The following is a 22,764-nucleotide window of genomic DNA, read 5'->3' as shown; positions in this document are numbered from 1 at the left end:
CTGCTGAGGGAGACTCTTAGGCTTATTTTTGAAAGAGAAGGACACCCATCTTCCGATACAAATTGGGAGATGGGCATCCTTCTTTCAGGGTCAAAAGCCGATTTTGGGCGCCCTCAACTGCTTTCCATCGTGGGGATGACCAAAGTTCACGGGGGCGTGTTGGAAGCATAGCGAAGGCGGGACTGGGGCGTGCCTAACACATGGGTGTCCTCAGCCAATAATGGAAAAAAGAAGGGCGTCCCTGATGAGCACTTGGCCGACTTTACTTGGTCCATTTTTTCTTACGACCAAGCCTCAAAAAGGTGCCCGAACTGACCAGATGACCACCGGAGGGAATCGGGGATGACCTCCCGTTATTCCCCCAGTGGTCACCAACCCCCTCCCACCCTAAAAATAGAACTTAAAATTTTTTTTTGCCAGCTTCTATGCCAGCCTCAAATGTTATACCCAGCTCCATGACAGCAGTATGCAGGTCCCTGGAGCAGTTTTAGTAGATGCAGTGCACTTCAGGCAGGCGGACCCAGGCCCATCCCCCCCCCCACCTGTTACACTTGTGGTGGTAAATGTGAGCCCTTCAAAATCCACCAGAAACCCACTGTACCCACATGTAGGTGTCCCCCCTCACCCCTTAGGGCTATGGTAGTGGTGTACAGTTGTGGGGAGTGGGTTTTGGGGGCTCAGCACCTAAAGTAAGGGAGCTATGCACCTGGGAGCAATTTGTGAAGTCCACTGCAGTGCTCCCTAGGGTGCCCGGTTGGTGTCCTGGCATATGAGGGTGACCAGTGCACTACGAATGCTGGCTCCTTCCACGACCAAATGGCTTGCATTTGGTCGTTTCTGAGATGGGCGTCCTCGGTTTCCATTATCGCCGAAAATCGGGGACGACCATCTCTAGGGATGACCATCTCTAAGGTCGACCTAAATGTGGAGATTTGGACATCCCCGATCGTATTATCGAAACGAAAGAGGGCCGCCCATCTTGTTTCGATAATACGGGTTTCCCCGCCCCTTCGCGGGACGTCCTGTGAGGACGGCCCTACAAAAACTTGGGCGCCCCATTCGATTATGTCCCTCCACATGTGTGTGTGTGGGAGGGTGATTTATGTCATGCACTGGCCCCTTTAAAAAGCAAAGCAGGCGCATCAGGCTTCACATACTACTCCGCAGAGTTAAAATAACACTGGGTCAAAGGTGGCATTAGTTTCCCAGAACAATGCAGCTTGCAAAGCTAAATGCAAGCTGTGTTATTCAATTTGCATAGCAATGAAGTGTTTTGCTTGCATTTGCATGCCTTACATCTCATTATTATGTACGCAGAGATGCCAAGTCTCACTCTTTGGAGTGTGTCACACTCATTTGAAAGCTTCCTCACTCTCAGGATATTTGAGCCCTATTTCTCACTCATCAGAGCTTCCGTTCCAGTACACTGATCTTGATCACTGCTTTCATGAGAGGGAAGCTGTATGGGCTCATTTTCAAACATTTAAAAAGTGGCATGAAGCAGTATTTGGACATTTTGCTTGCCAAAACATTCAAATCACTATTTTCAAAACCTATGTTGCAGATGTTTACCTATGCAGTTCATCTGCAGTGCATCCAAATCAAAAGAGGGCATGTCAGGGCAGGATTAGGGCAGTCCTAACATCTGGACATTTTTCTGCCATAATGGAACAAAACCAAAACATTCAGGACTAAACCTAAGATGTTTTGTAGCCCTGTTTTACTAACAACTAAGCCATTAAAAAAAGTTCTAAATGACCAGATGACCGCTGGAGGAATAAAGGAATGACCCTCCCTTATTCCCCCAATGGTCATTGACCTCCTCCCACCCCCTAAAGATGTGAAAGAAACAGTATATACCAGCTTTTATGACAGCTTTAGGTGTTATGGCCAGTCCAGTTAGAGCAGTAAACTGGTCCCTGGAGTAGCCTAGTGCTCCGTGCAGGGCACTGTGGAGCAGTGTTGCCAGGTACTTGGCCCCGAAACCCGCCCAAAATGTTCACACCCTCACCCCCGCCGTCATCAACCCCGCCCCGCCGTCATCGACTCCGCCTCCTCCGTCATCGACCACGCCTCTTCCGTCATCGGCCCCACCTCCTTCATCATCAGCCACGCCTCCTTCATCAACGACCCCGCTTCCTCCGTCATCGGCCCCCCAAAACGTCACTAGCCCCGCCCAAAACATCACTAGCCCCGCCCCCAGCGGCCCGAAAAACCGCACAAAAACCACCGAAAAAACCCAAAAACCAGCCCAAAAAACCATGACCCGCAGCGGGCAAAAATTTCCCGCAGCGGGTCGCAGAAAACCGCCCACTTGGCAACCTTGCTGTGGCGAAGGAAACCCAGGCCAATAATCTACTCTAACTGTTACACTTGTGGTGGAAAGTGTCAGCCCCCAAACCTACCAAAAACCTACTGTACCCACATATAGGTGACACCTGCAGACATAAGGGCTATTGTAGTGGTGTATAGTTGGGTACAATAGGTTTTTGGTGGATTTTGGAAGGCTCAGCATACAATATAAGGGGGTAGGGTGAGATGTGTACCTGGGAGTTTTTTTTGTGAAGTCCACTGCAGTGCCCCCTAGGGGTGATCCACTGCTCTGCTGGGATGTCTGGGTGGCTTTTCCTACATCCCAGTGGCCTGATTTTCTGCATTTTTCACTTGGACATATTTCTTTTCGAAATGGACCAAAGAGATAAACACACAGAGCACAAAAAACATCTAGCAAGTGGCCATTTTTGAAAAAGAAAAAAAAGATAGACATTTTGCTGTTTCCAAAATTGCTATATTCAGCACCTGGATTCTGGATGTTTTGAGCAAAACATCCAAAGTCGGACTTAAACGTCATATTGAAAATTCTCCTCCGCAAGATGTAAACCAAATGGGCCAACCAGTAAGAAGAAATCTGAGCACACTTTCCTGCCTACCACTTCCTCTTGCCCTGTCCCGTTTCCCTTTACTGCAAGTACATGTGCTCTGAAAACGATGTGCATCCTTTTAACTACAGGGTGGAAGACAATTTTCAGCTCAAAAAATTTACCCAAACTGCTCCCACTTTGTCTCCAAAGAAAAACTAATATCAAGTAATGCTGCCAATATGATTTAATGCTTAAATCATTCTAGATTTATTCCATGGATGTGCCATTGGAAAAATCATACTCTTTGGCCTTCAACCTCACTCTTTGGGATGGTTCACTGTTGGCATTTCTGTGAACGTGCATTGTGGTAAAATAACATGCGTATTTATTTATTTAATACATTTATACCCCACATGTTCCCACTAGTTGTAGGCTCAATGCGGCTTACACATAACCATAGGGTAGGCTACAGTTCAGAAAGTATAATTAAACATTGTAGTAGTAGGTTATTAAGCATATAGTTATTATATAAAACAACAAAGATAAAAGAGGTAGTACAGGATAATACAAGATAGTAAAGTCCATGGATTTTGCTGAAAACAGGAGGAAGTAGGTTGAATCTGCAAGGTATGCCTTCTTGAACATGGTGGTCTTCAATAGTTTTCTGAAATTTAAATAATTCTGAGTTGATTTTAGGGTTCTGGGTAGTGCATTCCATAGTTGTGTGCCTATGAAGGAGAAGTTGGATGCGTAGGTAGATTTGTACTTGCCACTGCAGTCTGGATAATGTAAATTTAGGTAGGATCGGGAGAAACTGGAACTGTTTCTGGGTAGTAGATCCACCAGATCTAGCATATATTCGGGAACTTCTCCGTAAATGATCCGTTGAGGTAAAATAATGATAATTTCACCATGCAAAAATCGTGCATTATTTCCCTTAATACACAATATAACTATTCCCTTAAGGGTCTAATCCAAGTTCACGAATTTGAATTAAATGTTTGCTAAGTCTTATCTTTTCTATTTTGTCTTTCAGGCAATCTTGGCTTCGGTTGTTATTGTCAATCTGCATGGCATATACAAACAGTTTGGTGACCTCTCTGTTCTCTGGAGAACCAACAAAATAGATTTGGTAAGGAAGATCCGGGGGCTTGGGAGGGAGGGTTTGAATAGTCTGGTTTACTTAAATTCATAGTGTATGGAATATTTCTTAAATGAAGCAGGAAGACAGTACATGTACTTCTCTGTTCCATTGAACTAAACATTACCAACTCAAATAGTACTACTACTACTAATCATTTGTATAGTGCTACTAGACGTACGCAGTGCTGTACACATTGTATGCAGGTACTTTCTCTGTCCCTAGGGGGCTTAAAGTGTAAGTTTTTTTGGCACCTGGTCAAAAGAAACCAGACAAAAAAAAACAGACAAAAGAAACCAGACAAAAAAAGCTCCAAACAAAAAGAAACCAGACAAAAAAGCTTCAAACAAAAAAAGTTCCCCGACATAAAAGCCCCTGACAAAATAGACTCCCGACAAAAGAGCCTGATGAAATAGATTTATTTTTGAATGGTACGAATTTGAAGGGTACAAAGAAGTGGAGGAACCATAAATTACTGAGAAAGTCCACGGCTTGTCACTTGAAAGTCCTGGCACCTGCCTATGGCTTGACTTCACTATCCACACTTGGTATCTAGTGAGAATCATAAATCTGCATGAAAACATAATCCAGCTTGGTTTCCCTGCCCCTGAATTTGGACATTTTGCAAGGATGTCTAAATTGAAACTTGGATGTCCGTTTCGAAAATGCCCCTTCACATCAGTGAAGATTTCAGTTGTAGTTTATTATATTTTTTTGTGATGTGTTATTTTTTCTTAGGGGGTTGTTTTGTTAAGGGGTCTGTTTTGTGTAGAGTCTATTTTGTCTTGGGTTGTTGTTTTGTTGTGGATTTTTTGTATAGGTTTTTTTGGGGAGGGTTTTTTTTGTCATGGTCTGTTTTGTTGGGGGTTTTTTGTCGTTTTTTTTTTGTATGGTCTATTATGTTGGGGTGCCAAGTTTTTTGTACCTGGGGCAATGGAGGGTTAAGTGACTTGCCCAAGGTCACAATGAGCTGCAGTGGGAATCGAACCCTGGTTGCCGGGATCCAAGCTGCTTCACTAGCCATTAAAACTAATGACTTTCAGAAAATCAGAAAGGCAGGGCCCTTTTATTAAAAGCACTAAGGGGCCTTTTAACAAAGGCGTGCCAAAAAGTGGCCTGCAGCAATGTGGGCACATGTATTGGACATGCACTGGACCATTTGTCCACCACATCTGGGAAAAAGGGGGTTTTTTTTGGGGGGGGGAGGGGCCGGGAAATGGCCGTGCAGCAAAATTAAAACCAGCATGTGTCTATTTTCAGCCTGAGCTCTTAATGTCACCCATTGACTTAGTGGCAAGGGCTCACATGTTACCCACATGGTAACCGTCCAGCATTCGCCCACTGCCGATTACCGCCAGGAACACTCCATGGTAGAAAATAGAAAATTATTTTCTACCGCGGGTTTTTGGCACACACCAAACTCAGAATTACCACCTGGTGCATGTGCTAGCCGGGCGGTAATGCTGGTTTGACATATGCTGCACATGCGTAGGGCCTTACGCACCCCTAAGCTCTTAACACGTGATTAGTGAGTAAGAACGGGTTTCCTGGTTTTGCTTGGTTTTGCGCAGTAAACTCTGTGTTAATGATTTTTTTAAAGTATTTTTCTGAGGGGGTGTGTCAAGGGCAGAGAATGGACGATCTTGCATTATCTTATGATCTGGGAAATTGCTGACCAGTAAACTTGACGTCAGTGCCGGGCAAGATAGTGGAAACTATTATAAAGAATAAAATTACAGAACACAGAGGGGCATTTTCGAACTGGGATGACCATCTCTAAGGGCGCCCATCTCTAAGGACGGTGCCGCAAAGGGGCGGGGCAACCCGTATTATCGAAACAAGATGGACATCCATCTTTCGTTTTGATAATACGGTCGGGGACGCCCAAATCTTGACATTTAGGTCGACCTTAGAGATGGTCGTCCTTGGCTTTCAGCGATAATGGAAACCAAAGATGTCTATCTCAAAAGCGTTCAAATCCAAGCCCTTTGGTCGTGGGAGGAGCCAGCATTTGTAGTGCACTGCTCCCCCTCACGTGCCAGGACACCAACCGGGCACCCTAGGGGGCACTGCAATAGACTTCACAAATTGCTCCCAGGTGCATAGCTCCCTTACCTTGGGTGCTGAGCCCCCCAACCCCCCCCCAGGTCCGCCTACCTGAAGTACACTGCATCCACTACAACTGCTCCAGGAACCTGTACACTGCTGCGATGGACCTGAGTATGGCATTTGAGGCTAGCATAGAGGCTGGCAAAAAAGTATTTTTAAACTTGTTTTTTATGGTGGGAGGGGGTTAGTGACCACTGGGGGAATAAGGGGAGGTCATCCCCAATTCCCTGCAGTGGTCATCTGGTCAGTTGGGGCACCTTTTTGAGGCTTGGTTGTGACAAAAAATGGACCAAGTAAAGTCGGCCAAGTGCTCATCAGGGACACCCTTCTTTTTTCTATTATCGGCCGAGGACGACCATCTTCTAATCATGCCCCAGTCCCGCCTTCGCTACCCTGCTGACATGCCCCTGTGAACTTTGGTCATCCCCACGACGGGAAGCAATCGAGGGTGTCAAGAAATCGGCTTTCGATTATGCCGATTTGGACGATCTTGCGAGAAGGACGCCCATCTCCCAATTTGTGTCGAAAGATAGGCGTCCTTCTCTTTCAAAAATAAGCGTGATAGTCAAACATAGTTTAATGGTACAGAGTCAACATGGGTTCAGCCAAGTGAAGTCTTGCCTCATCAATTTGCTTCATTTCTATGTGGATAAAGGTGAGCCAGTTGATGTAGGGTATCTAGATTTTCAGAACGCTTTTGACAAAGTTCCTCATGAGAGACTCCTGAGAAAATGAAAAAAGCCATGGGATAGGAGACTATCAGGCTCATTTTCGAAAGAGAAGGACGCCCACCTTTCGACACAAATCGGAAGATGGGCGTCCTTCTCCCAGGGCCGTCCAAATCGGTATAATCGAAAGTCAATTTTGGATGTCCCCAACTGCTTTCCGTCGCAGGGACGGCCAAGTTCAAGGGGGCGTATTGGAGGCGTAGTGAAGGCGGGACTTGGGCATGCCTAACACATGGACATCCTTGACCCATAATGGAAAAAAAAGGGCGTCCCTGTCAAGCACTTGGACGACTTTACCTGGTCCTGTTTTTGTTATGACCAAGGCACAAAAGATGGCCGAAATGACCAGATGACCACCAGAGAGAATCAGGGATGACCTCCCCTTACTCCCCCAGTAGTCACTAACCCACTCCCACCCTCAAAAAATATCTTTAAAAATATTTTGTGCCAGCCTCTATGCCAGCCTCAGATGTCATACTCAGGTCCATCACAGCAGTATGCAGGTCCCTGGAGCAGTTTTAGTGGGTGCAGTGCACTTCAGGCAGGCAGACCCAGGCCCATCCCCCTCCCTACCTGTTACGTTTGTGGAGGAAAGAACGAGCACTCCAAAGCCCACAAGAAACCCACTGTACCCACATCTAGGTGCCCCCCTTCACCCATAAGGGCTATGGTAGTGGTGTACAGTTGTGGGTAGTGGGTTTTAGGGGGGGTTTGGGGGGGCTCAGTAGACAAGGTAAGGGAGCTATGTTCCTGGGAACATTTTATGAAGTCCACCGCAGTGCCCCCTATGGTGCCCGGCTGGTGTCCTGGCATGTGAGGGGGACCAGTGCACTAGAAATGCTGGCTCCTTCCATGACCAAAGGGTGTCCTTGGTTTTCATTATCGCCGAAAATCAGAAATGACCAAGTCTAGGGACGACCATCTCTAAGGATGACCAAAATTTCAAGATTTGGGCGTCCGCGACCGTATTATCGAAACGAAAAATGGGCGTCCATCTTGTTTCGATAATACAGGTTTCCCGGCCCCTCCGTCGGGATGTTTTATGAGGACGTCCTCAACAAAACTTGGGTGTCCCTTTCAATTATGCCCCTCTTTGTCCTCCTGTGGATTAGGAATTGGTTATTGGACAGAAATCGGAGGGTAGGGTTAAATGGCCAGTTTTCTCAATGGAGGAAGGTGAATAGTGGAGTGCCACAGGGATCTGTACTGGGGCCGGGTGCTATTTAACATATTTGATCTGGAAATTGGAATAATGAATAAGGTAATTACATTTGCAGATGACACAAAACTATTTGTATTTATTTTGGCAATATGCATGAAATAGATTTGCATACAATGGAGGTAGTATCCATGCAGGTCTAGTTCATACATATTCATTAGGAATATCCTAAAACCTGGCCTGTTAGTGGCACTCAAAGTCTGAACTCCTGCACCCCTGGTATAAATATTTCATTATCCAACTATTACTTTCTACTTCTCGACACATTTCTTTTATTTTGTTTTTCAGCTGATATGGCTGGTGACCTTTGTGGCTACTCTTCTACTGAATATGGATCTCGGACTGGCTGTGTCGGTCGTCTGTGCATTACTTACAGTTATTGTCCGAACACAGCTGTGCGTTGCTTTGCTTATAAAGGGAGAACAGGGTAGCTCATGATTCCAAATGTTAGGGACCGATGTACTCAAGGGTTTTTCTCATTTGCTTTTTATGGGGATAAACGTTTGCTACATCTGTCCCTGAATTTGGCAATGCATCTTGGAGCTAAACATTTTTGCCTGGGAGTTAAAATCAGAACTAATGGAGTCTCACTGGGAAGATATTGAATAATCCTGTAAGTTATTTGCCTTTCAATGTGGAGGAGTGGAGGAGTGGTTAGAGCACCAGTCTTGCAATGTAGAGGTGGACAGTTCAAGTCCCACTGCTGCTCCTTGTGATCTTGGGCAAGTCACTTAACCCTCCATTGCCTCAGGTACAAACTTAGATTGTGAGCCCTCCTGGGACAGAGAAATATCCAGTGTACCTGAATGTAACTCACCATGAGCTACTACTGAAAAAGGTGTGAGCAAAATCTAAATAAATGTAAACACAACCCTTAGGGGTCCTTTTACTAAGGTGCACTGAAAATGGCCTGCAGTGTGTAGGCACATGTGCAGAATCATTTTTCAGCTCACCTGTAAAAAATACCTTTTTAAAATTTTTGCCGAAAATGGACATGGGGCAAAATTAAAATTGCCGCGCATCCATTTTGGGTCTGAGACCTTACCACCAGCAATTGACCTAGCGGTAAAGTCTCACATGGTAACTGGGCGGTAACGGCCTACGCGCATCAAATGCCACTTGGCATGCATCCAATACGCGCATCCAAAAAAATTTTATTTTTCAGATGCGCGCCAAAAATGAAACTACTGCAAGAGCCACGTGGTAGCCGAGTGGTAACTCCATTTTGGTGTGCGTTGGGTGCACATAGACGCTTACGCAGCTTAGTAAAAGGGCCCCTTAATCACAGAAAAGTAGAAAGAACAGGAGAGTCATCCATGCAAGGACAAAGGAGAATTTCTAGCATTTAATACTAACATCCCTTGATCTTAATTTTAGATATAATTGCCTGCTTTTTCCAATTTGAACTCAAGGTAAATTAGAGATCCCTGTCCCAGAGGAGTTACAACCTAAGAAACAGATTTAGTAAAATGCACTACCACATGCTAATATGCATTATTTACATAGAAACAGAGAAAATGAAGGCAGATAAATACCATATGGTCTATTCCAGGGGTAGGCAACTCCGGTCCTCGAGAGCCGCAGGCAGGTCAGGTTTTCAGGATATCCACAATGAATATGCAGGAGATAGATTTGCATACCATGGAGGCAGTGCTTGCAAATCTATCTCCTGCATATTCATTGTGGATATCCTGAAAACCTGACCTGCCTGCGGCTCTCGAGGACCGGAGTTGCGTACCCCTGGTCTATCCAGTCTTCCCATTCGTGCCATCTATTATCCCTTCATATCCCTTAAGAGATCCTATGTACTTGTCCCAAGCTTTCTTGAATTCTAATACAGTCTTCATCTCCACGACCTCCACCTGGAGGCTGGTCCACTCTTTCTTGAAGAAATATTTTCTTAAGGTACTCCTGGGTCTGTCTCTTTGAGGCACCAGTGTGTGGTTGGCGTTATAGGAAAGTTTGGATGCCAGGAGGCTAGGGGGTGGGGTGGGGTGGGGTGGGGGGTACATGAACCTTGAACCAAGCTGCTTTTGCAGATAAGTGATTCTTTATTATATATGTAAGAATCCTTCCTGTTCAGCCAGGGATCCCCTCCCTTCCTTGCAGGGCAATTGTGAGTGTTACTTTGAAACTGAGGCTTCTGCTACAGTAGGTTTTATAGTCCAGGAAACATGGCCCATGTCAGATCTACAATTAAACTACTTCCTTTATGGGTCTTCAATAAAAGTGTTGCTTTCTTTCCAGTTTTGGCTGATATCATGTTTGCTGCTGGTCTTCCCCATGCTGTGTTGTTCACTCAACAACACAGCATGGGGAAGACCAGCAGCAAACATGATATCAGCCAAAACTGGAAAGAAAGCAACACTTTTATTGAAGACCCATAAAGGAAGTAGTTTAATTGTAGACCTGACATGGACCATGTTTCCTGGACAGTCTCAGTATCAATCAACTAATTCAGACTGCCCCAAATAACAATGTAAAGCATTCTCCGGAAAAGATAAACAATGAGAATGACTTTGTCTCCAGCTCCTGTGGGTCACTGTTGCGTTTCCTTCTAGCCTGGTCCATATCAAGAGATGGGGATCCCCGTAAAGTTCTCATGAGCTGGGGTGGGGTGAAAGCATAAGGGCAGTGATGCTGGTCACCTTTGTGTTTTCAAGGCTCCTGGACCCTGCATGGCTACACCAGAAGGCAGCAGTGGTCTGTATTTTTTTTCACAGCTCCACAGTTGATGATATTGTGCCCAGGGACACAAACTTTGTTGCTGATGGCACAGGGCTCGACTTCTAGTTGTAGCACTGGGTAGGAGCCACCCAACAGGTGGTCCCCAAGCCAGCATCACTCCCCTCACCCACAAGCTATCACCCCAGGGGCCATTGTTGAAGAGCTAAGCCAGAAGTAGGCAAGCAGGGTAGCAATTCTGAGTGCCAAGGTATGGTGGGAGTGACGTTACTCTTCTAGGTCATTCTCAGAGTGAGCCTGTGATCCCAAATGGGAAGGGGGCAGCAAAAGCAGCCCTTGTCCTGGACAATGACTGCTGTGCATAACTCCCCCACTTGGTAACCAGTGTCTTCTATACAGCTTGTCAAAGAAGGGCTCATGCCCTGAGGACTGTACTGTGAATAAATGAATAAGAAAGCAGCTGTTATTTATTGCCCACATAGTCGGGGGGGGGGGGGGGGGGGGGAGCCCTGCTGAAGCCAACAACACACAAGCTTGCTATTATATCTGGATACTCTGGGGGAGCAGTGGTCAATGTGGGAGGAGGGATTGGAAGTTGCCAACACCTTGTTCTCTGTGGTGGGAGGGAGATTGGGGCTTATGGTGGATGCAGGGCTGGCTTCAAAATAGCACAGAACAAAGCAAATTTTGTGTTTTACAAATTAGTTTTCAGAGACAGCACATTTCATATGTCTTAAGAATGTCACTTCAAGGTCCACTCTGTGGAAGAGGCATCAGTGTGATCACCACTTTACTGTATTTCATGGGAAACAATTATTTGTCAGTTGCATCAGACACTTTCTCCACAGGACAAGAGCATAAGAACTTTGAGGGTGATTTTCAAAGAGAGTTATTTGCAAATTGCCCTCTTTTACCAGACTAGCAGTACACACTGGCTTCCACAGTATACATCTAGTAAAGTCAAGCCACTGCATTTTTGGGGAGAGGCATATATAGCTCGGGGAGTAAAACAGCAAGAGTGCTTGGCATTTTCAAGATTAAATCCTTGTTCAGTAAAGATGTTTCCTGTATCATGGAAAAGCAAAAACTTTATTTCTGTCTCTCTTTAATAGACCCCGCTATTCAATTTTGGGGCAAGTTTCTGAAACAGATATTTACAGAGACCTCAAAGATTTCGACCAGGTAAAGTAGGATATGGAGACTTTGGCTTTCTCATGTCTACCTGATAGACTTTTTCTCCAGGAACTTGTCTACACTTCTTTTGAACCTTGCTATGTTAGTTGTCTTGACTACATCCTCCAGCAACAGATTCCACAGCTTAATTGTCAAATGCTTGAAAAAGTACAAATTGTTTTCAATCTGCTGGCTGTTTACTTCATGGAGTCAAGCTCTGAGGACACTCCTTGATACCTGATCTCCAATGGGTCTGCTGTACATCTTAGCAAGACTGTCTTAATTTCTCTTCCTTTTGAATGAGCGTTTCTACCAACCTGATTGTCCAATTTTTTAGAATCCTAAATTTAGGAGCCTAGTGGAATTAGACTTCTAAATGTAGGTGCTTAGTCGGGATGCGAGGAGATTTTTATTTAGGGAGATTCACAGCACCTTAGATCTTTTAAAAACTGGCCCAAAATCAGCCTAAAAAAGGAAGTCAGTTTGCTGTTGATTCTCATCCTGGATTTTTTCTTTGAATATGCTTTCAGGTCAAAGAAGTATCTGGAATAAAGATATTCCGCTCGTCTTGCACAGTTTACTTTGCTAACGCTGAGCTATACGCAGAGTCCCTGAAAGCTAAGGTAAGTGATTCAGTGCAACAAGTAGTGAACTGACTACGGGAAATTGGCTCATGTTTCCAATGATACAGCTTCTCCACAGTAGGTGATGGCATAAAAAGACCAATTGCCTCATTCAGCTGCCTAGCTACACCTGCTTATGTTGTTAGGATATATCCAGCTGCCAGCTGCAGAAGTTTCACCACTTATAGGATCCTGCTTATGCTATCTTTCCATTGGTTCTCTATCTTCTGGGGTAGATAAGCATACAGGTCCTATTCTTAATCTAACATCCAGGCTCCCCACCCCACTAGAGATGTGCTTTCAATGAAATTTCGTCTAGAATGTTTATTATAGTTATATAGTTTCAAATGCTCTTGCTTAAATATTCAATAAAAGGCAAGTCATTCCCTAGGTGAACCTTTAATCTTATGCCCTTCCCTTTTCCATTTTTACCTAAAGGCAGAGGCTCTGGCATAGCATCACCCTTTCTTTCCTTGTGTCCAGCATCCCCTCTCTCTTCTCTTACTCTGCTAACCCAACATGACCCTTTCTATGCACACATTGCCCAACATTGCTCCTTTCTTCTCTTCCGGACTAGCATTATCTTCTCATCCTTCTCTTCCTCAGGGCCAGCACACCAGCATCATCCCAGTCTCATTGCGCCCTTTCCACAATGTCCAGCATCTTCTTTTCTCCATCTTCCACCTGCCCAACACCCTTTTTGTCTCTACCCTCCCATAGCATCCCTCACTCTCCATATGACTCACAAGACACTAGCACTCTACCCTCACCTACCTAGCATTATCTTTTTCATCCCCCACCACCTAGCAACCTCTCTCTCACTCCACTCCTCAGTACCTTCTCCCTCTCCTCTCCTGCCCAGAATCCTCTCTATCTCTAGCCCCCGTACCTACCCAGCATCCATTCCCTTTTTTCTCCTCCTTCTTCTAATGGTAACAGATCCTGGCTACCTGCTTTCTTGCTTGCTGGTAGGATGTTGGTGGATTCATGCTGGCACTGCAGGTATTTTTAAAACTCAAAGACTATCATGTCTGATGGCCTTACTGCTGATCTCATGATAAAGGAAAACAGTAGTCTGGAAGTGCCAACCTATAAGTGAAATGCTTTAAAAGTTGGCAGGTGGTCCCTCTGATCTTATTGATGGGGTGGAGACCCCTTGATTCCTATGTCAAGATGTGGGATGAGAGCTCAGAGGTCCTCAGTGTCAAATATTAATCAGCTGACTCTGTGAGCAGGCTAACATTTAACACCTGGGTTAAGGCTGATGTTAAATTTTAGATATTAGCAAGCACCCCATGCTATTTCATGTGAACTTGTTATGTACGTAGCGTTACAACATTGACATCACTGAAGATCCCTTTATTGTCATGCATAGCACAGCATTTCACTTTTGCACTAGACAACCTTAGCATGCATAGACTCATTGGTGTTGTAGTCTAACTTACTTCTGCTGGCAAAAATAGTTCCATGATCTCCTGACCCTTTGAGCAAAATAATACCTGCCTTTGAAGAGGGGAAAAAACTCATTAACCTAATTGGGAACTCTCATAAGGTTTCTGTTGTATCCAGATTGGCATCGATGTTGACAGACTCATTGCGAAGAAGAAGAAAGCCATCAGTCGGCAAAAAAGGAAAGGCAAGAAAGAGAAGAACCAAGTCGCTAGAAAGGAGAACATGAAGGAAAATAAAGCAAGCTTTTTCTTATTATCTTCAAACTTGGCTTTTTGGTGGTAATTTTATAAGGAACTGCTTAGTTTTAGGTTCTAAGAATATCCTGGTATTTTAGCCATTTACTTGCTTAAGTAGACAACTTACACACAAAAGTTACTGCTTTTAAAATACCAGCTTGCAGGAAAATACACACATATGTGGGTATCCATGAAGTTACATGGAAATATTTTAAAAAGAAATAGGAGGAAACGCTTTTTCCATTCAACGAATAGTTAAGCTCTAGAAATCATTGCCAGAGGATTTGGTAATAGCGGTTAATGTATATGAGTTTTAAAAAAGTGTGGACAAGTTCCTGGAGGAAAAGTCTATAGTCTGCTATTGAGATAGACCTGGGGAAGCCACTGCTGTGTCTGGGATTCATAGCATGGAATATTGCTACAATTTGGGATTCCAGAATCTTGCTAATCTTTGGGATTCTGTCAGGTACTTGTGACCTGGATTGGTCACTGTTGGAAACAGGATACTGGGCTAGATGGACCATCAATCTGACCCAGTGTAGCTATTCTTATGTTCTTATGAGTTTGGGTGGAGTGCGTGCTGAGTATGAATTTACACGCATAGATTATAAAATTCCTTAATTTACATGCATATTTGCAGAAAATATTCTAACATTTAAACCAGCCCTTGAGCAGAAGTCTCCTATAAAAATTTGATGTAGATTTCACCCCTGAAATTAACAGGTAACAGGAAGAGACAACAATGGCTTTTTGGATGTGGAGAAGGCTGATCCAAAGGAGATGCCAACCAAGGTATGAAATGGTTATGGTGGGAAAAGGAACTAGCAAAATACGAAGTAACACAGTGAACTCAAACCTGTAAAAAGCTCATTTTGGGGATGTTTTCCAGGAGAATGACTTCAGGCTGGCGGAGGCTGCAGACAAAGTAGTTCTAGAAACCCAAACAAATACCACCCAGAAGACCTCCAGAGAATCCACCCTGGAATCCCTCGGCCTAGAAAAGCCAACCTTCCACTCGCTGATACTGGACTTCACTGCTGCCAATTTTGTGGATACTGTCTGTATAAAGGTTTTGAAAAATGTAAGGAACGGAGTGAGCCAAATGAACAAAAGATGGAGCTTGGACAGGCTTGGAGAGCTGATATATGAAAACAGGCTATGTCGCACTGCACACTTTGAGGGTAATTCTAGAAAGTGTTGCTGTTTTGGCAGCGTTCACTGACATTGCGGAAGATCTGCGGGAGGCCTTTTCTGTATCCTTCAGCCATTTAGCTCTGTTTTTAGTACACACATTTTTTGCTTGCCCTGGGTTCTTTCTAATCCTCTGGAAAGTGTGTGCCTGCATGTGGGGTGGAGGAGGGCAGTGGGCAGGGAATAGACAAGAATGTAAATGGATTAAAGAGCAACCAACTGGATAACTATTAACCTGACAAAGAGAGAGTAGACAGGATGTCAAAAAGGGGATTTGTAATCATTTCTTTCATCTTGAGTTAGCCAAATCTTGTGCCCAAAATTTGAGGTTCAAGTTATCATTTAAGTCTAGCTGATGATGCCTGTCACAATTGATGGGCTGACATGTCTTTCGAATGTGTATACAGAGCCCTCAGTTTTTGGTGTTCCCCTTCACATCCTTCATTCAGTAGGAGAATTCTGTCTCAGTGCTGTGTCCTACCAGAAAACTGCTTTTGGTCTAGGTCCCTTCTTGCTAAGGTCCAAGAGTAACCCACCAGTTATGTTACCTAATGTCTCGCGCCACTGTCTGCTGGATCCTGGATTCCCACATGTGGCCACATTTCCCAACACTGCTGTATGTCAGGGTTGGGTTGCCCACCAGCCACGCCTCTTAATGCTTCTGAGCTGCCTATTTTCTTTCATAAAATGGGCTCCCTTAGGTTCTTTCTAGGTACTTAAATATAGACTGAAATTATTGGTGTTGTATTGGTAAAACAGAGAAAAAGCCCTCAGAAACCGCTGGCAAAAATGCCTACGGTTTAGTGCATGGTTATATGTAATTCAATTTATAACTCACACAGCGTTTCTATCATTGGGCAAAAAAACTCTGTCGCCACAGGGCTATATATTTACAAGCCTCAACCAAAATTATACTAACTAACAGCAATAGTTTGACTAACAGCAATAGTTTTTTAAGTATCAGGCCAAACTCATGACCCGAATCAAATCAGCAAAAAAAGACTTAGCTTTGAACTGAATTCAAGCACTCTTCTTTATCCGTTCAACGGGGATCACCGTTTCACCTAAGACCACGGCTTCATCAGGAACGGAGTGCTAATGTGCTGAAATTGAATTGGAGGCGTGAACTTTTTCAAAATGGCGCCATTTTGAAAAAGTTCACGCCTCCAATTCAATTTCAGCACATTAGCACTCCGTTCCTGATGAAGCCGTGGTCTTAGGTGAAACGGTGATCCCCGTTGAACGGATAAAGAAGAGTGCTTGAATTCAGTTCAAAGCTAAGTCTTTTTTTGCTGATTTGATTCGGGTCGTGAGTTTGGCCTGATACTTAAAAAACTATTGCTGTTAGTCAAACTATTGCTGTTAGTTAGTATAATTTTGGTTGAGGCTTGTAAATATATAGCCCTGTGGCGACAGAGTTTTTTTGCCCAATGATAGAAACGCTGTGTGAGTTATAAATTGAATTACATATAACCATGCACTAAACCGTAGGCATTTTTGCCAGCGGTTTCTGAGGGCTTTTTCTCTGTTTTACCAATACAACACCAATAATTTCAGGCTGTAGCTTTCATATAGTATTGACTTATACGTTGCTGCTACAGCACACTGCATTTTGTTCTGACTATTATTTGACTTAAATATAGACTCCCTGTCTAGAATTACCCTCAAAATCCCATCATTCTATAACATGAGTTGCCCAAATAAATGCGCCATTTACACACTCAGATTATAGAATAACAAACTTACACATGTAGATGTTAGATATTTACATGTAAATGCTAATTGGGTGACAAGTGGTACGCTATAATCTTTAGCGTGCAACTTGCATAGTGCGCAAATGCAAGGGGTGTTCATGCACATGATATAGAACAGTATCATTTACATGCTAAACTGCCACATTTTGGGGTATGCATTTATACCAACCATAGACATGGCGTAACTGGATGCAGCCTAATTGTTGGTGCATCAACGCCAACGTAAACTAGTATTCTGTAATGGAATCTGGGCTCCCAGATTCTGTTCTAGAATTCATCCAACGTCACATTCTAGAACTGTCCCCATTGTGTGCAGTGTTACATGTAGGCTGCCAGACACCTTGGCCAGCAAACAAACAATGAGGAGATCAACCACATGAAAGGGACCTGATAGACCACCTTTCTGTGGTTTTTGAAACTACGTTCAAACTTTATATAGTATATACAGGTGCTTATTTTCTAGATGATCCTTATACGCGACATTTATTTGAGATACACCCCAAAAAAAGATATAACACGGCACCGTTCTTCAGCGCTGAAACATGGTGTCATGTCGAGCCTTTTTTGGTGTATTTCAAATAAGAATCATCTGGTCTCCCTTGTGTCTCTTGGAAGTGCCTGTCCCTCTACCCTGCTCTTTTGGTCTCATCAGCAAACAAAGGATATAAATAGAAATAAAACAAAACATAGAAAAGAAAATAAGATGATACCTTTTTTATTACACTAACTTAGTACATTTTTTGACTAGCTTTCGAAAGCAACTCTTTTTCTTCAGATCAGAAATTTTATTTTTAATTTTTTTTATTAGGATTTATTTACCGTCTTTCTGAAGGAATTCACTCAGTACAGTGTACAGTAAGGATAAATGAAACATGAACAATAGACAACTACAACAGTAAAAATACTACTTACAGTGTAGGGTATAAGCAAAGACGGAACATATAGTTAGGTAAGAGATTAAGAGGAGTTAGAAAGTAAGGTGACTAATTTAAAGAAAGATGTACATGTGGTCAGAGAAATGGTTAAATATTATCTCAGCTAGGGTAGGAGTGGATAAACATGTCCTGCTGCAGTATGCACAAATGTTTAATGTATAAGGAATTGGTGGCAAATACCAGTATATATAAGTGAAACACAAAAGCATTTCAATGACAGTCTCACAGGAAGAGGGTGGGGTGGGTTAGGTGAGAAACAAGGGGAGCTGGGTGGATGAGAGACAGGGACAGATGGACGGTAGATAAGAGGGTGACAAAGCAGTCCAGCAAACAAAAAAACCTGGACAGAGACTGGACACTGCATAAAGGAGGGCACCAAGTAGAGGCAGAAATAACTTGAATAGCACACAGGCATATATGCCATTATTCTAGAAAGGGTACCTAAATGTGAGGACATGTAGATCGAAGCAGAGTGCGGGCAGGGTGCAGTTACGAGTGTAAATTATAGAACACTGCAATTTATCTGAGTCATTCAGCAATTTTGTTGTGTGCAGTTAATACCAGTTCTTCTGGCTAAATTATACACAAATATCTAACCTGTTACACTAGTATTCTATAAAGGAAAATAGGCCTCTCAGTATAGGTGCACTGCGGTAGAACTGCCCTCCTCGGGGGTAATTCTGTACAGGTCACCTAAAGATAGGCTTCTAAAGTCTGTTTGCTAAGCTATTATGGACTGCTAGCGTAAGGCTGCAGTTATGTGCTCATCCGCACCTACAATAATAATAATAATTATTATAAAACTTTATTTCTTGCCCACTGTATCTGAAATATTCTAAGTTGGGAACAAAGGTACATACAAAGTAAAATATAACAATACAAATCGATCAACATAAAATAAATGATTAAAACAGAGTCATTCATTACCAAAAGACAGAGCAGTATCATTAATCTAATAATCCATATGCTCAGACAAACATATGGGCTTTTAGTGCTTTCATGAACTGAGCAATAGTCTGCACAGAGTGAAGCTCAACAGATACAGCGTTCCTGAACTTAGGGCTCCATGGCAGATTAAATGCACAAGTGACAGTATTCTAAAAACATAGCACATTAGTGCTTGGCCCCGCCCCGCCCCACCTCTGGTCCTCCCACAACCACACCCCTCATGCATTTCCACACTATACAACTTAAGCGTTAACATAATAGAACAGTGCCTAAGTGAGGTTACACACATAACTGCAACTTTGGACCAATTCATGCTAATTAACTCCAATAATTGCTGATTAGCATCAATTTGCACCTAATTAGTCAATTAAGCTATGCACATAATTGGTCATATTCTATAACCTACGCAATTTTGTATTCTAGGCCCCAAAATGTGCACCCAAGATTATAGACTGAGGGGCATCTGTCCAGTACGTACAGAACAGGACAAGCTCAGTCAATGTCTGATGTCTTACAAGTTTGCCACTTTGCTCTCATTTCTAAGGCTTTTCTTCAGAGTTAGATATTTCAGTGGGTTTGGAACATGCTAGAAATTCAGTAACATGATGTGCTCGGGGCCGGCTCAAGGGACTGTGGTACCCTGAGTCAACTTTTGGTTTGGCGCCCTCTCGTTGGTACAGCCTCCCCTGAGGTCATCCCTCCCCTCCCCGGACTACCTTTAAAGGCAGTTTTCCCCTACTGAATACCTTCAACATTCACCTAACTCTACCTGCTTCAGTCCCTGCATCTTCCCTTTACAGCGTTCCTGTGAAAACAGGAAGTTATCTCAAAGGAGGGACCAGAGCATGGCAGAAGGAAGATGCTGGGGCTGATGCAAGTAGCATTAGGTAAAACACTCTCTGTGTTTGGGAGGGGAAAACTACCTTTAAAGGTAGTAGGGAGAAGGTGACACATGCAACGCTGCCAGGTAAGCTCTAGACCAGGTTAACCCATAGGACCAGTGACATCACAGGCTCAGGCGTTTGGCGCCCTTTATCTCTAGAGCCTCAACTGGTCCACAGGTAAAACCAGCCCTGGATGTGCTGTAGAGACTGAATGCTGATTCATCTTTGAAAAATATTTATATAGCATGAGCTCTGTTTTGTTTCAGATTTTCCGGGATTTCTGTGAGATTGAAGTGAATGTTTACCTTGTCGGTTGTCAGAGTAAGTGATCAGCACATAAGCAGACTTCATTCAGAAGAATTTTAGCTTTTGGAATGGGTCTTGGTAAAATGGACATGCATGAATCATGTTGTTTAGCAGATGAAGTTAAGAATGTGTCAATTTTTTGCTTATAAGGTAAATTGGCAATCCATTTCCTTGCCAAAAATGATCAAGAAAATAAAATGTAGAAATTAAATATAACGTACAAGATTTGGGAATTTATTCATTGTTATCTTTTGTCATAGCTCATGTGATTGACCAGTTGGAGGAGGGCAACTTTTTCAGCAAAACCATCACCAAGGCTCAACTCTTTGCCTCTATCCACGATGCCGTCATGTATCTCTTGAAGGAACATGACCAGGAAGCAAAGGAGGGAATCTTAGTAAGTGCTTTTCTGTTCCTTTTCTCAATTAGGGGAAAATTCTGTAAAAGGCACATCTTCATTTATGTGCATTTTTCATGCATAGATGCAAAAGTAGGCGTCACTTATGCAGAAGCTTGGCCTCAACGCTATTCTGTAAGCTCGTGCATGAGTGGCATAGTGCAGAATTGGGAAGGGGGCGTACACAGGGGAAGAGAATGGGTGGGACATGGAAATGTCAAGCATCAACGCGCACATCTTCTAGAATTCTATAAGATGCGCTCATTGAGTGGTACATTTCGGTGCACTCACAAACACCTGCCATCAACTTGGTGTAAGTGGACGTGTCTTCTTCTTGACGTGCCAATGCAGGATTTGCACTAGTAATTTTATAACGGCATTAGGACAGAGTGATGCTATTGCAGAATTGATCTTCCCCATGTTGCATCGGACGCCAAAAACGGAGGAGCTTTCATTAAGGGATCTTCAGAAGCTTAGCGGAGATTGGGTGGCAGAGCCGGTGGGGGGAGGCGGGGCTGGTGGTTGGGAGGTGGGGATAGTGCTGGGCAGACTTATATGGTCTGTTCCCTGACAATGGCAGATACAAATCAAGGTAAGGTATACACAAAAAGTAGCACATATGAGTTTATCTTGTTGGGCAGACTAGATGGACCGTGCAGGTCTTTTTCTGCCGTCATCTACTATGTAACTATGTTACTATTAAAAAAAAAAAAAAAAAGAACTATCCATGGCTGGAATCACATAACTTTCGATCTGTACAAACAGAGGCCATGAGGATTTTAACCTATCTATTTAGTGTGAGCTACAGAGAGCACAGCATGAATTCATGTGTTTTAAAAAAGATATTCTGTATTAAACAATTCATGTTACAAACTGTATTTATTTATTTATTTATTTGTTACATTTGTATCCCACATTTTCCCACCTTTTTGCAGGCTCAATGTGGCTTACATAGTACCGTAAATGGCGTTAGCCGATTCCGGTATGAACAAGGTGATATTGAGGTACATGTATGGTAAAGACCATTGGGGGGAACTTAGAGTGGGAGAGGAAGGATTAAGATATGTCCAGTTACGGGCTTTGGTTACGTTATGTCGCTGACATCCCTTGCCAGTCAGGATTTCAGGACATCCAAAATGGAGTATGCATGAAAGAGATCTGCATATAATAGAGGCAGTGTATGCAAATCAAGATCATGCATATTCATTGTGGATATCCTGGAAAATTCTATAAACCGATATATATAATTTTCCAGCTATAAAAGGAACAATAAACTAGCACTTATGTTAAACCATCATAACGGTCAACATGACCATTAAGTCATAGATTCTGTATAGGTTGTGTAAAGTTGGACCCATATATTTGGGATTTGATCACAGATCTGCATTAAATTAAGTAGCTAATTTATTTGTACCCCACATTTTCCCATAACGTTTTTTAATCCTCCCAATCCCCTCCCTGCCTCCCTCTATCCCTCTTCCCCCCACCCATGGTTTCAGATAGTCTCTCCTCTTCCCTTCTCTCTCAGTGGCGTAGCCAGACTGCCAATTTTGGATGGGCCTGAACCCAAAGTGGGTGGGCACAAAATTTTCTCTCTACCCCCCTCCCCCAGCAAACTTTAGTCACGCTAATCAGATGCATTTGTCACACAGGGTAAAGTGCTGCTTTTCAGTGCATCAGATTTCAGAAAATTTATTTAATAGCCTAATACCCTTTTCAATGAACTTTCAGAGGCCAAAACCTCCTGCCTCAGGTCATAAGTACATAAGTACATAAGTACATAAGTAGTGCCATACTGGGAAAGACCAAAGGTCCATCTAGCCCAGCATCCTGTCACCGACAGTGGCCAATCCAGGTCAAGGGCACCTGGCACACAGTATAATGCTGTTACGGTATCCTCGCCTGACCTAAGGAAGGAAGTATTGGTCTCTGAAACTTCATTAACACAGGTACCATATTACTTTATCCTAAATTAAAAATAAAATTATTTTCTTTACCTTTCTTGTATGGCCATTTACTTTTTCTCATTGTGTCGCTCCCAGTCTCTAGATTCTGCTTTCCTTCGTTTTCGCTTAACTCTTCTGCCACGGGAGGAGCCTGCGAGCCAGCAGCCAATGCCTCA

At 43.4% G+C, this 22,764-nt stretch overlaps 1 protein-coding gene across 1 annotated transcript in view; it reads left to right on the top strand.

Moving 5' to 3' along the window:
• LOC115473127 (solute carrier family 26 member 6-like) overlaps nt 1-22,764 on the top strand; it is a 49,404-nt gene that overhangs the window by 23,921 nt on the left and 2,719 nt on the right. Inside the window, exons 13-21 of the mRNA XM_030207805.1 lie at nt 3,898-3,993; nt 8,347-8,453; nt 11,856-11,925; nt 12,447-12,539; nt 14,109-14,228; nt 14,951-15,019; nt 15,117-15,308; nt 20,206-20,260; nt 20,506-20,642. Of these exons, the coding sequence (XP_030063665.1) occupies nt 3,898-3,993; nt 8,347-8,453; nt 11,856-11,925; nt 12,447-12,539; nt 14,109-14,228; nt 14,951-15,019; nt 15,117-15,308; nt 20,206-20,260; nt 20,506-20,642 (939 nt within the window). The remainder of the gene's footprint in view (nt 1-3,897; nt 3,994-8,346; nt 8,454-11,855; nt 11,926-12,446; nt 12,540-14,108; nt 14,229-14,950; nt 15,020-15,116; nt 15,309-20,205; nt 20,261-20,505; nt 20,643-22,764) is intronic.

The sequence above is a fragment of the Microcaecilia unicolor genome, chromosome 6 (genome assembly GCF_901765095.1).
Source record: "Microcaecilia unicolor chromosome 6, aMicUni1.1, whole genome shotgun sequence".
Taxonomy (NCBI): domain Eukaryota; kingdom Metazoa; phylum Chordata; class Amphibia; order Gymnophiona; family Siphonopidae; genus Microcaecilia; species Microcaecilia unicolor.
The sequence above is the reverse complement of the archived record's forward strand: the minus strand, read 5'-3'. Positions and strand labels throughout refer to the sequence as shown.